Source organism: Myotis lucifugus, unplaced genomic scaffold (assembly GCF_000147115.1).
Source record: "Myotis lucifugus unplaced genomic scaffold, Myoluc2.0 scaffold_14, whole genome shotgun sequence".
Classification (NCBI taxonomy): Eukaryota; Metazoa; Chordata; class Mammalia; order Chiroptera; family Vespertilionidae; genus Myotis; species Myotis lucifugus.
The window spans coordinates 6,474,322-6,488,534 of record NW_005871062.1 but is presented as its reverse complement, the minus strand read 5'-3'; the positions used below and the strand labels follow the sequence as shown (position 1 = coordinate 6,488,534).

Sequence of the window (14,213 nt, the reverse complement as noted above, 5' to 3'; positions counted from 1 at the left end):
GAAATTCTCATAATCCTATTTTCTAACAAATCACCATTTCCCTTTCCATATTTTGTTTATTCCTTTTCCATATGGAAATATTATTTCAATTGTATTGCATATAGGATTGCTTTCACAGTCTGTATTTTTCATTTGACATGCTGTATTTGACATTTATGTTTAACATCTTAAGTATTTTTCCATGTCATTATTTAGCTGAAATCAAAATGTAATGAAGGGGCTCTGAGTTTTATGTTGCTGTTTATGTATAGGGCTTTAGTTTTTGTATACTTTCTCCTTCTCTTACCTTAGAACATTTCCTTTTTAAGTAGAAGTCATTTTTGCTCAATAAACCACATTTGTATCAAAAATTGAATCAACTAAGAATCCTCTAGTGCAGTGATTCTTATTCACTTTGTCTTACTGAGTTTTTAAAATCTATCTTATTGCCTAATACATAGCAGAATTTCAATATTTTTATTGAATAAATAATTTGGTTTAAATTCTTAAGGAGTAGATTATTAATCCATTCATAAAGTCATTAAACTATTTAGAGGGAGAGATTAATGAGATTACTGTAATTAAGCATGCATTAAATGTATCACCGAGTTTCTTGATTGTCAAGTAATAGGAGAAATGAAGCAGCTCATATTTTGTACTTTATAATCTGAAAAGACAAATGCATTTTTCTTGGGAAACTGTTATTCATTGATTAATGCATTACAATATTTGTTGAACACCTCCACTCTGTTCTAAGATATACATAAAAAAATAAGCCACTGGGGAATCAGAATAAAAGGACAGTCTCTAACCCTATGAAAACAGAAATATACAAGTGTGATTTGTGCAGAAGGGGAGTTGTAAAGAATTTTCACTATGCCAGAGGATTCAGCAACAGTTCATTGAGGAATCTGATACTCAGGTTGAGACCTAAGGGATTGTTAGGAATTAGCTAGACATAGAAATCAGAGAGAGGTAGGGAAGCACCTGAATAAAGCCCTGAGATGGGAGGTAGCCTGACACACCGGATATGAAAGCAAGTCAGTGTCAGAGAGTGACAAGTCATATAATTCTCAAGTAGAGTCAGGAGAGATAGACTGAGTCTAAATTATCCACTAAGCATTTGAAGACTTGTAAGCAGGAAAGTCATGAGATCAGATTTTCACTTGAAAGTAATCACTCTAGCTACAGAATGAAGGATTCACTGAGGGGAATAAGAGTAGGTACTGGGACACCAATTTGGATAATGTTGGAGCATTTCTGGTAAGAGGTAGTAGTATCTTGGAATAAGGTTGCAGAAGTGGGAATAGTGAAATGTGGGCATAAATGAGGATTATAATATTTTCTGTACAGGGAATAGGTTCAGCAGGATTTAGTACCTGAATGGGATGTGAAGGAGAGTCTCAAGAATGACTCCTAATCTTGGTATTTGAGCAATACCTGGATGAGAAAATCAGAACAAAAGCATGAAAAGTAGATCCAAGGAATACGATGAATAATTTTTAACATCTTGAACCTGAAGAGAATATGAGACATATGGGTACTCACATAAAATAATTGAATATTTGGGCTTAGCATTCAGAAAACAGATAATTTTGGAGGAGATGTGCAATCAGGATATGGCTCCAGAACATAAAACTCATGTTCTTAGAGAGAATGAGTATAGAGAGGAGAGAATAGACCCTGTGTCAGATAAAGAGTATAATTATTCAGTGTCCACTGGGCAGAATGTTGTCTAATGCCATCAGTAACAATTTTACAGAAAGTTTAGAAAAGTACTTTTAGCAGAAAGAACCTGAGTCCTGCTGTCACTATTGAGAAGACATAGTAGTTCTTGACTATCTATCCCTGGATTTTCTATTACAAAACATAAATATCTCTGTTTAACACCATGATAATTTGATTTTTCATCGCTTACCTCTTGACTTCTTCCCAAGTTGTAAAACATGCGAGTCAATTATTAAAACACCATCTGATTATTTTACTTGAGGTATGGAAAAAGTCTATTGGGAGTATAAGTGAAGAACCATAGAAAGAACTTCAACAACCCTCCATGGGAGTCAAGAAAGACATGACAAAAGAAGGACTATTCGATCTGAGACTTGGAGAATATGCAGGCAACTGTCAGTAAGAGGATGGCTGTGTTTGAGCAGCATGGGGGTACCATGGAGGAGTTGTATAGAATGGATCCCAAGCTATAGAAGGAGGTTCCGGCTGACAGATATGAGTACAGACATACATGCATGATCTATTCTGCTCTCTATGTGAGGTTAATATTGCTGGAGTGTGCGGTGTGAAAAAGTGGATGTGGCTGGAGAGTGAGGCGAGGGCTTGATTGTAAAATCTTTATAAAGTATGTAGAAAATAAAAAAGCAGAGTTCAACACAAGGCAGAGTCATTGCCAAATTTGGATCATCAGCCAGCCACAATCAGGTGTTCATGTTAGATCATCGTGGCAGTATTAAGGAGGAGAGATAAGAGAGAAGTAAGGTTGGATCTTGGTAATAAATAGCTCAGGTAGTGGTAATGAGGACCATATTTAGTGGAGAGAAGCAAAGCTGAAATAAAGTGAGAAATAATCAGGGGTTATATATAGATTAGGTTGGGTTAGGTTAGATTAGGTGTGTGTGTGTGTGTGTGTGTGTGTGTGTGTGTATTTTTGTTATGCAGGTGAGTTCAGGTGATGGGTGGGCAGGGGTAAGGGAGCTGGATGAATGTAAGATGATATCCTGACTTGGGCTTAAAAGAAGTTGAGGACATGCTCTAAGAAGTAAGCACAAGAGATGCTCACATAGCCCCTTGTCTGTTCTTGTCTTATGGCCACACCAATTCTGCCTCGTAATGAAGGCAAGTTCAACAATTACTGATTATGTATGAGCCCCTCTACCACTCCATAAACTTCTGAGGGATAGGGAGACACGCACTATTGATCCTGGGATACTCTTCTCCTCCCAGTAGCTTCACAGACCTTTACATGTTGAAAATGTTTAAAACTAATTAATGGAAAAATAACCCCATTAAATTACTGCTACATAGATTCAAGTCTCAGAAAAAATACCCATACACACAGACATGTATTTATATGAGTTTAATATTTAAAAGTACTTGATTTTCAAAATGAAAATGTTAAATCATGATAAAGACTTTAAGGATTCTTGCATAAACAAAAAAGAAGTGAAATGCCAAAAAATACATACTTGGAAGCGCCGACTAATCCAATAAGTAGAAAAAACTCACTATGCATTTAATTGACTATGTGGGCCCAGAAAGTGTTGCCACTGCTTTCTTTAACCATGAAGAACGTAAATAAATATGCTTTAAAATGATTTCTCTTCTTTACTGCTTCCACCTCCATTGAGGTAAAGAATATAAAATTGAAAGTAAAAAATATAGCTAAATGTGCTATTTTCACACACGTAGTTTATGATATAGAAAATACTCATAAACATGCCATACACAGCAGAATTCATAATCAAGTTGTGAGAAAACTTCTTATGCCCAGAAGAGAATTCTCCTGGTGAGATATTTCCTAGAAGAAAGCACTGGCTCCTGAAATTGTGCCCTGATGCCTTCCTTCAAAGATCTTAGGAATGTTTGAATAGTGTGTGTATGAGCACGCGCAGTGCATGCGCACATACACACACACACACACACACACACACACACACACACACACACACGTTCCAGTGCAACTGAGTGTATATGTGTTCACCAAGAGAGAAAAAGATATTTGTGAAAAAGTTGTTTCTAAAGTTTGAGTTCTACACAAATCCTTTCTTTGTTGTTGCTGTTGACTTTATGAAGGTGATTGATTTTCATTTTCGAAATCTGTCACTTCTGGGGCATCTGTTTTGGGGGCAGACTTCTTACAGCTGCAGCAGAGAGTGCCTGTCACTAGCCCCGTTGCTCAGTCACCATCTCCATTTATAGTCGGGTTTTTTAAGTGTTCCAAACAGGAACTCTGAGTTTCTGCTGATCTTGAGTCATCAAAGTAAAACTTGATTCCTATCCTTTCATTCAAGTCTTTTATGCTGACATTTTTTAAAGACTGACATGGTTGACTAAAAAACCCTGACCCTCTTAAATGAGTATTGATTTTAGAGTTCCTTCTGGATATACGTTTAAATAGGCTTTTTAATAATAATAAAAAACTGCATCTCTTTCCATTGCGCACTATTGCAACCATCTTTTTGCAGAAGGTAAAGTTCACTCTACCAAGACAAGAATATTCAGGTTGCTTAAATTACAAATGTGAATTGCAAAGATTAATATTAAAAAGGGGGAAACATATAACTCTATTCCACAGCCTCCTGTAACTTAACAGAACTAAATCTAGATTTGCAAAAGCCCTAGGAAACAGCAACTGTGACAAATATGTGGGAAAGATAGCTGTAACAGTCAGGATCCCATAAAAAATAATGGCACATTGAAGCTAGCTTCTCTCGGGAGTTAATTTATACAGGCATCCTATACATAGAAGCACAGAAAAGTCATAGGGACAGACTGATGATCTGGGGTTAGCAGAGTCAGAGTTGTCATCTCCTCTAGGCTCAAGGGGACCAGGGAGGAGAGCAGTTATTTGGACCAGGAAAGAGAGAGTGTTGTAGAGGGTAATTTCTAGAGAGGACCAGTGACCCTTCCTGGCAACTGGGAACTCACAGTCAACTTGCCAGACGATACGTGTCCCAAGAGTCTATCAATGTTAACAGGGGCACTATTGTTATCTTGGGTTTGACAATGATGTGTTTTGTCCTCCATCCATCTAATGATAATAGCATACCCTAGTCACTGTGAATAAAATTAAAAAAAAAATGCCCTGACTCATTTCTAAAGTTTCCCTGGCCAGTAGTTATTTTTCTCCTTCTCACTGGAAGTGAAATGTTAACCAAATGGCCGTGGGAATGTTTTAATCTTTATCTCTGAATCAACCTAGATCTCCAAAAAGCTCTTCCCCAAACACTAAATATCTGAATCAATAGACTTTTATTTGATGGTGGGAGCAAGATAGTTACACCATTTACAGCCCCACGTCCACGTTCCAGGCAAGAAGGGGGAAAAGAGAAAAGTAGGAAGGTTTGATGCTTACGTCAGGAGAACCCTAGTTTTCTCAAAAATGTTTAGTGCGCATCTCATTGGCCAGAACCATGTCACATGGCAGCTTCTACTGACAAAGCAGTATTAGGCAGTATATTAAGTGGGCATATTGCTGCCCTGAACAAAAGTGAAATTCTTGAGTAATGAAGTAAGGGAATGTGTATGATGAGGAAGCAGTTGGCAGTTAGCAGCATCTATTATCTCTTGAGGTTTGGTGTGAGTAAATGACAATAGAGTAATGTTAAGTCTTTCATCTTCTCTTCCTCTACATACTAGAATTTGCCTGGAAATTAATAAACAACAAGATTAGAGTGTGTTCACTTATTTGTTATATCAACAAATCTAATCTTATTATCTCAGAACAAAATTAAAACATTGCATCATTCGCATATTTGCAGATTCCTAATAGACTAATGCCTGAGGACAAATGTTTGGATCTCCAAGCTTTCCCAACCTTGACTTATCTCCCATCATAATTTTAGCCTCCCATAGTTCAGAAGGAAGATATTTCACCTTTGTGTCATTAGGGCATTCAGTAAGTATTTCTTTTTGTTTTTAATTTCATGATGACAACATAAGGTTATATTTTATTTTTTCAATTACAGTTGACATTGAATATTATATTAGTTTCAATTATACAGCATTGTGGTTAAACATTCATATAACTTAACAAAGTGACTCCCCCCCATAAGTCTTGTTACCCACCTGGCACCATATATAGTTGCTACAATGTTATTGACTTTATTCTCTATGATGTACTTTGCATCCCCATGACTATTTTGTAACTACAAATTTGTACTTATTAATCCTTTCACCTCTTTTACCTAGTAGCCCACCCCCTCTCCCATCTGCCATCTATCAATTTTTTATCTGTATCTATGAGTCTGTTTCTGTTTTGTTAATTCATTTATTTTGTTCTTTAGATTCCAACAATAAGTGGAATCATATGATATTTGTCTTTCTCTGACTGACTTCTTTCACTTAGCATGATACCCTCTAGATCCACCCATGTTCTTGCAAATGGTAAGATTTCAGTCTTTTTTATATGTGAGTAATATTCAGTTGTATAGTCAGTATTTCTGAGTTGAAGGAATGAATTCAACAGACATCAGGAAGATATAAGAGGAGGAGGCTGCATTTCAGTTGTCTTTGGTAAATTACTTTGATTTAAAATTTAGCATCTCCTTGGTTGTGCCGGAGTGTTTGTTGCTCTCAACACCCTCTTTGCATTTATTTATTTATTTATTTATTTATTTATTTATTTATTTATTTATTTAATTTGATTTCCATTGCCCAGTCCTCCAGCTTTCTTTCTCTACTACCTTCTTTTAGCACTATGGTGACTAAGTGTTGGGGTAATTTGATTAAGATCATGGTGTTCAATATATTTTTGTTGTTGTTAGTGTTTTTGGTGTTATACATATTTAATAAGAACAAAAACATTGCCAAATCTAATGTGATGAAGCTACCCCTCTATGTTTTCTTTTACGAGTATTATAGTTTGCGCTCTTATGTTTAGTGCTAAAATTTTAGTTTATTTTTGTATATGGTGTAAAGTAAGGATCCATTTTCATTCTTTTGCATGTGGATAGCCAATTGTCCCCACGCTATTTATTGAAGGGACTGTTTTCTTCCCATTTTATGGTCTTGGCACTTTTGTAAAAAATCAATTTAACATGCATTCAAAGGTTTATTTCTGGATTCTCTATCTATTTCATTGGTTTATATATCTGTCTTTATGCTACTACCACACTGTTTTAATTATTATAATTGTATACTAAGTTTTGAGATTGAGCAGTTTGAAATCTTCAATTTTGTTTTTTTTTATCAAGAATGTTGTGCTATGCAGTTTCTTGAGATTGCATATGAATTTTAGGAGGGATATTTTTTTTTCAAAAAAGTCACCTTTGGGATTTTGAAAAGTATTTATACCAATAAATCTGTAGACCACTCTGTGAAGTATTAACATTTTAACTCTATTAAAGTCTTTCAACCCATGAACTCAGGTAGCTTTCTATTTATTTGTGTCTTCTTTAATTTATTTAAGCAACAATTTATAGTTTTCAATACAAAAGTACATCTTTTACTTCTTTGGTTAAGTTTATTCCTAAGTATTTTTATCTTATTATTGTAAATGGCATTGTTTCCTTTACTACCTTTATGGATTTTCCATTTGTAGTTCACAAAAATGCAGCTGATTTTGTGTTAGTCTCTTCTCTGAACTCTTAGAAGCCAAGAGCCATGCTGTATTTGTATTTTTGGAGTTAATGTAAAAATAATAATTGGAAGTTTTTAATATATTTTTAAAATTTTCCATTGGCAATAATGTCTATTTTTTGTTTTTGTTTTTCTTTTCTCTCTCTTTTCAGGGCTCTGCCAGTGCAACAGCCTCTCCTCCAGTCTCCACCCCTGTCACGGGACACAAGAGAATGGTTATACCAAACCAACCCCCTCTAACAGCAACCAAAAAGTCTACATTGAAACCGCAGCCTGCACCTCAGGCTGGGCCCATTCCTGTGGCTCCAATAGGGACACTAAAACCCCAGCCTCAGCCAGTCCCAGCCTCCTACACTACAGCATCCACCCCTTCAAGGCCTACCTTCAACGTGCAGGTGAAGTCAGCCCAGCCCAGCTCACATTACATGGCTGCCCCTTCACCAGGACAATTTTACGGCCCAGGGTCAGGGCACCAGGGCTATAACATTCAACCAGTTCCTGTTTCTGGTCAAGGTCCACCTCCTCCAACACGGGGAGGCATGGATTATGCATATAACCCACCCCCAGGCCTTCAACCTGAGCCTGGGTATGGGTATGGCCCTAACCAAGGTCGCTATTATGAAGCCTATAGCCCAGCAGGGCCTGTGTATGGAGGCAAAAATGACTCTGATCCTGCCTATGGTCAACAAGGTCATCCCAATACCTGGAAACGGGAACAAGGGTACACTCCCTCTGGGACAGGAAACCAGCACCCTACTGGCATGTATCCAGTTGCCGGTCCCAAGAAGACCTATATCACAGATCCTGTTCCAGCCCCCTGTGCACCACCACTGCAGCCAAAGGTAAGATACTCATTGGCATAGTGACAGAAATAAAGGGCTGCCTATCTTGGCCAGCCTTCCCCAGAAAGCAGAGCCTAAGGCAAAAAATGTATGTGCTCTTTTAATTTAATTAGAAACTACAATGCCAGGGAAGCAAGAATGAAGTAGGAAAAGAAGGAGATTCCAATGGGGATATGGGTTTATGTTACCAATATGGCTATTGTTTAGTACCTGTTGCATCTACTTGTTCAATCTTGAAAGATCATCTACCAAAAGATCATATGAACTCTAGCAACTCATGGTAATCTTTTTATGGTGGCAAAAAGGGGAAAATGATTTATCTTGTCTCCTCTTGAACCAAGCTTCTCTGTGAGTCAGACACTTCCTCACACTTAGACATGCATTTACTTGGGCACCAAACAAATCTGTAGCACCTCATGCATTACAGGGACAGGACATCAACAGGTCTGGAAGTGAGAAGTATGCAGGGTAAACATGAGGTGAGCTTCTGTCAGGTTGAGTTTATGAGACAGTGGTCAGAACTCAAGAAAAGTTGGTACCACAGTGGCTGCTAAGACACAACAAGTGGCCAACAGCCCAGGAGACAGGTGAGGCCAAGGGGATCTAAGGTAATGCAGACACCTTGTCTAATTTCCTTTGGGAAGAGGTTGCTGCAGTATAATGGCATTTGCTTATCACCCCTTGTCTATCCACATTACAGATCCTGCAAGAAGAATCTTACTCTCTAGCCTTTAACTCTATAAGGCAATTTAAAAAAATCCTTTATGACAGTTATCTTTTTCATTGTTTTATTTACTTGCAAGCATGTATGTCTTTTAACTAAACATATTAAGTTTCTTCCTTTGAATACGTAAGATATGATATTACACATACCTACTCACCTACCAATTTGATTTTCCGTGATAACTAGAACCAGCATGATGATGTGTCCTTTTACCATGGCTAGAGGAACCAAGGGGAAATTACTTGGAAGAAGTGAGATGGATAAACCAAGCTAGGTTTTAGCCATTGGGTTGGAACAGCGGCCTATTTTCCTTTCATTTACAGCTGTGAGAAATCAGAAATAGTTAGAAGCTGAATGGTAATTTGGGTGCAACTTGGGTAGAAGGACTATCTATATATTTTTAATCCTTAGCACATTTGACATTGTCAATTTACAGACATATTCATTCACATTTTCAACATTATAACAAAAATGTCAGGTCCTTGTTCTCCAGGAGTGTGTTTACTAAACCACTATTTTCAAATGAAAGTATGTGCTCTACTAATGGTGCTCCAAAATGAATTCTAGGGTCCTTAGAGGAAAAGAACCCTTCCCCAAAAGTGCATCCTTTATATGAATACCCTTTACATAAAAGTGGTCCAGCCATGATGTTTTCCAACTTAAAGTTTCCAAGTTAAGTGTTTTGGAAACATTGCTCTTGGAAAGCTTTTTTTATTTTTTTCTCTAAAATCCCTTTATAAAAATAAATGTCAGTAAGTTTGTTTGTGTGTTTGGTTTTTAAATAAAGTTTGTCCAAAATAGTCAACCTGGGTAGCCTTGCCCTTTGTTAACATTACAGTGTATTAACATTAGTCCTTCCTGGTTCCCAGAGCAAACAGGTCAGAAAACAATTGCATTATTCAACTTTATCTCACATTAGTGCAACTGCAATAAATTCCCCTATGGAAGAGTAAAATTTTGGGTTGGGATCATTGACACTAACATTTAAGCTCAACTAGCTTAAATGCAGTTTTGCTCCATCCAAAGCAATCTGACTTCGGATGGTCCTAATGGGAAGTGATAGGCCCGAATTTGTTTTAGGATCCTATCACCCTCACCTGGGGGAAGCAGACTTGAGACATATGTCTAGCTGGAGGGAATAATCTTGTGAGAAGTGGTAAGCTAGTCTTTGAGTTTCCTGTTTTCCCATCATGTCACTGGCACTCTGGAAAGCCCCTCTTCATTCAACATTGGAACCAATCCAGTGGTGCAGGAAAAGAATCAACGCCCAATGCACAGCCTGGATCTAAGATGCTGGGTCCAGCCACATCACTAGCATTTGGACTTGGTCAATATACTCAGGGTAATGGAGCGAACTTTCATTAACCACTCACCAGAAAGCATGAAATTTTATTTTCCTTCTTTTTGTAATTATTCAGGATGATCTGTTATTATGGTTTCTGGATATCAGTGAATCCCACATAATTTAAATTTTTTGTTTAAATATTTGTTTTTCAACAGTGTCATGTGTTTGAACATTACATTGTGCATTTTAAAAATGTGAAAATCAAATCATGTACTTTTCTCTGTGATTATTAAGGAGAGTGGTTAGAGGTTGATATTTAGCCATCTGTCTTTGTTTGGTGAAAGGGGAAGGAGGCTGATGAGGCTACAGATATATTCTGTGTTGTGGGGGCACTAGTGACAGAGGGGATGGGCCTTTCACAGTTAGTCTTTGAGCAGAACACTGCTCCTATTCAATGGCACCTGTGCACAGAGGACCTTATTGTCCCAGTATTGACTCTGCTTAGCTTAGTGGTGTGACTACTGGCTGGAAAAATGAGCTCCTAAGTCTAATCCCAGTTCCTCCCGTGACATTCCTCTTTCAGCTTGAGGAAAGCCTCTAGACCTCTTTATGTCACGCTTCTAGCCTGGGTAAAGTGGAACATCATCTTCTCTAATTAATTAATGACTGCAGAGGGCTTGGAAATTTCCAAAGACTGAATAATTGCCAAGTGAGGACTGTTCACTTTTCACTGGCCTTCCTTTCTTTCCAATTTTTCCTCACTGATGGAAAACTTACCTTCATGCCTTACAAAAATGATCTTTTGTTATGTTGAGACAATTCTGATGAATTTGGCCTTTAACTCATTAAGGATTTTTTTAAAATATATTTTATTGATTTTTTTACAGATAAGGGAGAGGGATAGAGAGTTAGAAACATCGATGAGAGAAAAACATTGGTCAGAGCCTCCTGCACACCCCCACTGGGGATGTGCCCGCAACCAAGGTACATGCCCTTGACTGGAATTGATCCTGGGACCGTTCAGTCCACAGGCTGACTCTCTATCCACTGAGCCAAACCGGTCAGGGCAAGAAATTTTTTTTTAATGAAAGAAATAAAACTCCCCTATTCTTGACATTGAGCTGCTTTAATTTTCCTACATCATAGAGCAGTTTAAAAGAAGAGGAAAAGGAGGGTAAGGAAAAAGGCAAGAAAAAAAAAAGAAACAAAGACGAGAAAAATGAAAAAGAGAATGAAGAAAGGAAGGAGAAACAATCAGAAACTGTGAGACTTGGGGGATCATGATTAGATTTGTGTTCCTGTGTGCTGAGCAGTGAATTTGCATACCACAGTAGACCATAATATGTTTCCTGCACCATCTGAGCTGAGTTCCTTGAAAAATATTGTTATAAGCAAGTCTTTAAAGGGGAGAAAGTTCCCTTCTCACTGACAATCCTCTTAAAGAAATAGAGGAAACTTTTCTCTTTGCTGTTTTACTAGTATAAAAGCTAATACCTGCATGTTGTGTGGTCCACGGAACTCTTGTCACATTCCTGGGATGGGTGTTTTCTCCAATATTCAGAAAGTGAGTTAGATGAAATTCCCAGAGCCAGGATCTGAGGCAGTCATCACTCTTAGGTCCAAAGTGGCAGGGCAGCTCTGGCACCCACTTCCTTGTCTTGAACCTAATCTGTGTCAGCCTATGGTCAGGTAAAAAGACAGCGATTTGCCCCATACTGTGTGAAAGGCACTGATGCTGTACACCACAGAAAGATCTAGAGGCCCATCTATTGTGGGGATTAGGTTAACTTCTGAAATCATCTATTATTAAAATGTCCTTGAAAAATCTTTCAGGAAGGTGAGACCTTGGAGAACAACAAACTACCTTTCGGTAAACCTAACAAAGTTGTTGTTAGCTCTTTCAGACTTAAGACAGATCATTGCTCATCATTTACTTGTTGAAACAGGGGATATTTCATAGGTCAGAGAAGAGCGTCAAGGTAATGAAATCCCCGGGGTGACTGTTGAAGAGGCCCTAAAACCTGTAATTCATTAAGATTAAGAAAATCTTTGAGAATGTTGATATAGTAGCATTTCAGATATTCATGGAATATTAAATTGTTTAACTCTGTGTGTATATGTGGAAAAGAGAAGAAAAAAATATATATATACTATGTATATACACTATATATATACACTAGAGGCCCGGTGCATGGATTCATGCACCATGTACCAGTGGGGTCCCTAGGCCTGGCCTGCGGGATCAGGCCTAAACCAGCCCTCTGACATCCCCTGAGGGGTCCCAGATTGCGAGAAGGTGCAGGCCAGGCCAAGGGACCCCACCGGTGCATGATTGGGGCTGGGGAGGGACCAAGGGGAGGCTCCAGGGTATGTCCAGCTCGTCTCACCCAGTCCCGATGGTATATTGCAAAGAATTGGTGGTACTTTGAAGAGAACTATCTTTATGTTAATTTCTGTGCTAAATCTCTCAATTTTGGGATTAGAGAAAGAAAAGGAAGAGATATAAGGGCAAGAAGGATGGATGTGGATATATGCCTCAGGGCAATTGACAGTACCTAGACATGTACTGTGGAGATGAGAATGCTTGAGGAAGCTGGTGGCAGTAATATTAGTAATTTTATGCAGGACTTCTCGGTTTCCATAGTGCTTTGTGAACCTCACAAAATCTATGTGCATTAAACACAGACGTTTCTGTCTCTCTTGTGCTGATGAGGGTTCAAAAGCTCAGTGATGAGAGTCACCGAACTAAGATCGTATTTCAAGTTTATGGGAGAGCCATAACTCTAAGCCAGGTCTTCTGAAAGTTGTCCTCGTACTTCCCCCCTGGAAAACCATGGATCTGGGCATCACTCACCATGGCCCACATCACAAACAGACACTTAAACAGTCTCAGGCAGTTGTGGTGCAATGTATGAGATCAACAGTTGGAGGGGAAGCACCCATTAAATCCCTGTCAGGCACACAGGCTTGAGGCCTCGGGGCTGCGCTTCCTCTTCCTCATCATCCATATACAATTTGTCCTAAGGTTCTTTCTAATTTCACAATAACTCAAATCTATTTCTTATCTAAATCCCCCTGTGGCTGTCCTAGTTCAGTTCTCATTTCTCACCTGCACTGTTGAAATGTCCTCTTAATGGGTATGTCCACCTCTAATCTCTCCCCATACCTATTCATTCTACAAATGCTACTAGATTAATATTTCTAAGCATAGCTCTGTCTTGGTCATTAATTGCCTTTTTAAAAATTTTCAGAAGTCCCCAGCAACTTGTGGAATAAGTTGAAACTCCAGCCTGGATTTCCAGTTTTATCTTACTTTTTTAAGTATCTAGGCTTCCAGATAAGAATTTATATTACTAGTTTCTCATCTCTAATTTTGGTCATGGAGCTCTTCATGGAATATCTCCCCAGAACTCCCCAAAATAAATAAAATATTTGCACATTCAAATGTGATCCAGTAAGACCGAACTAAAGTTCCCATCTCTCTTGTGAAGCATTTTCCTAAAAGCAAGTTGTATTTTTCCCTCTCTTATAGATGTCTTCACACCTTTCATTATACTAGAATCAATTGTATACCTGACTTCCACCAACCTATGCCCCAGCATGTATTAGACTTGGAGATTTATGGGCTAGAGATGGTATCTGAACAACCCTGGTTTCCCCAGAACAACTAACACAGTACATAATACATTCAACATGAAAATGCTTGAAGAAACTTCCTGTGTCCTCCTAAAATAAGAAATAAGCAAAATGCCAAAACTGAAACCTATTTTACCAAATCAGTTAAGGTGAGCTCTATAACATAAATATTGTCACATCGGCAATTCAGTACCCACAGTAGCAAGACAATGTCTCAAGTTCACTGTTGCTCTAACATTTTACTTTCCTTCTGGGATACATATGTTTATGTGTATGTTGTATGTACATAGGGACATTTTTACATTTTGCACTTGCCAAATGTTCATGGAATTTGTGGATTCCTATTTTAACCAACTTTTTTGAGTTTTAATTTATATACAATAACGTGTCCATTTTAAATATATAAGGCAGGAAACTTTTGACTGTATGTGCCTGT

At 38.1% G+C, this 14,213-nt stretch overlaps 1 protein-coding gene across 3 annotated transcripts in view; it reads left to right on the top strand.

Annotated features, from left to right (window-relative positions):
• LPP (LIM domain containing preferred translocation partner in lipoma) overlaps positions 1-14,213 on the top strand; it is a 655,957-nt gene that overhangs the window by 391,984 nt on the left and 249,760 nt on the right. For all 3 annotated transcript variants that reach the window (XM_014452226.2, XM_023750563.1, XM_014452224.2), the window contains one exon: positions 7,443-8,132. In XM_014452226.2, the coding sequence (XP_014307712.1) occupies positions 7,443-8,132 (690 nt within the window). The remainder of the gene's footprint in view (positions 1-7,442; positions 8,133-14,213) is intronic.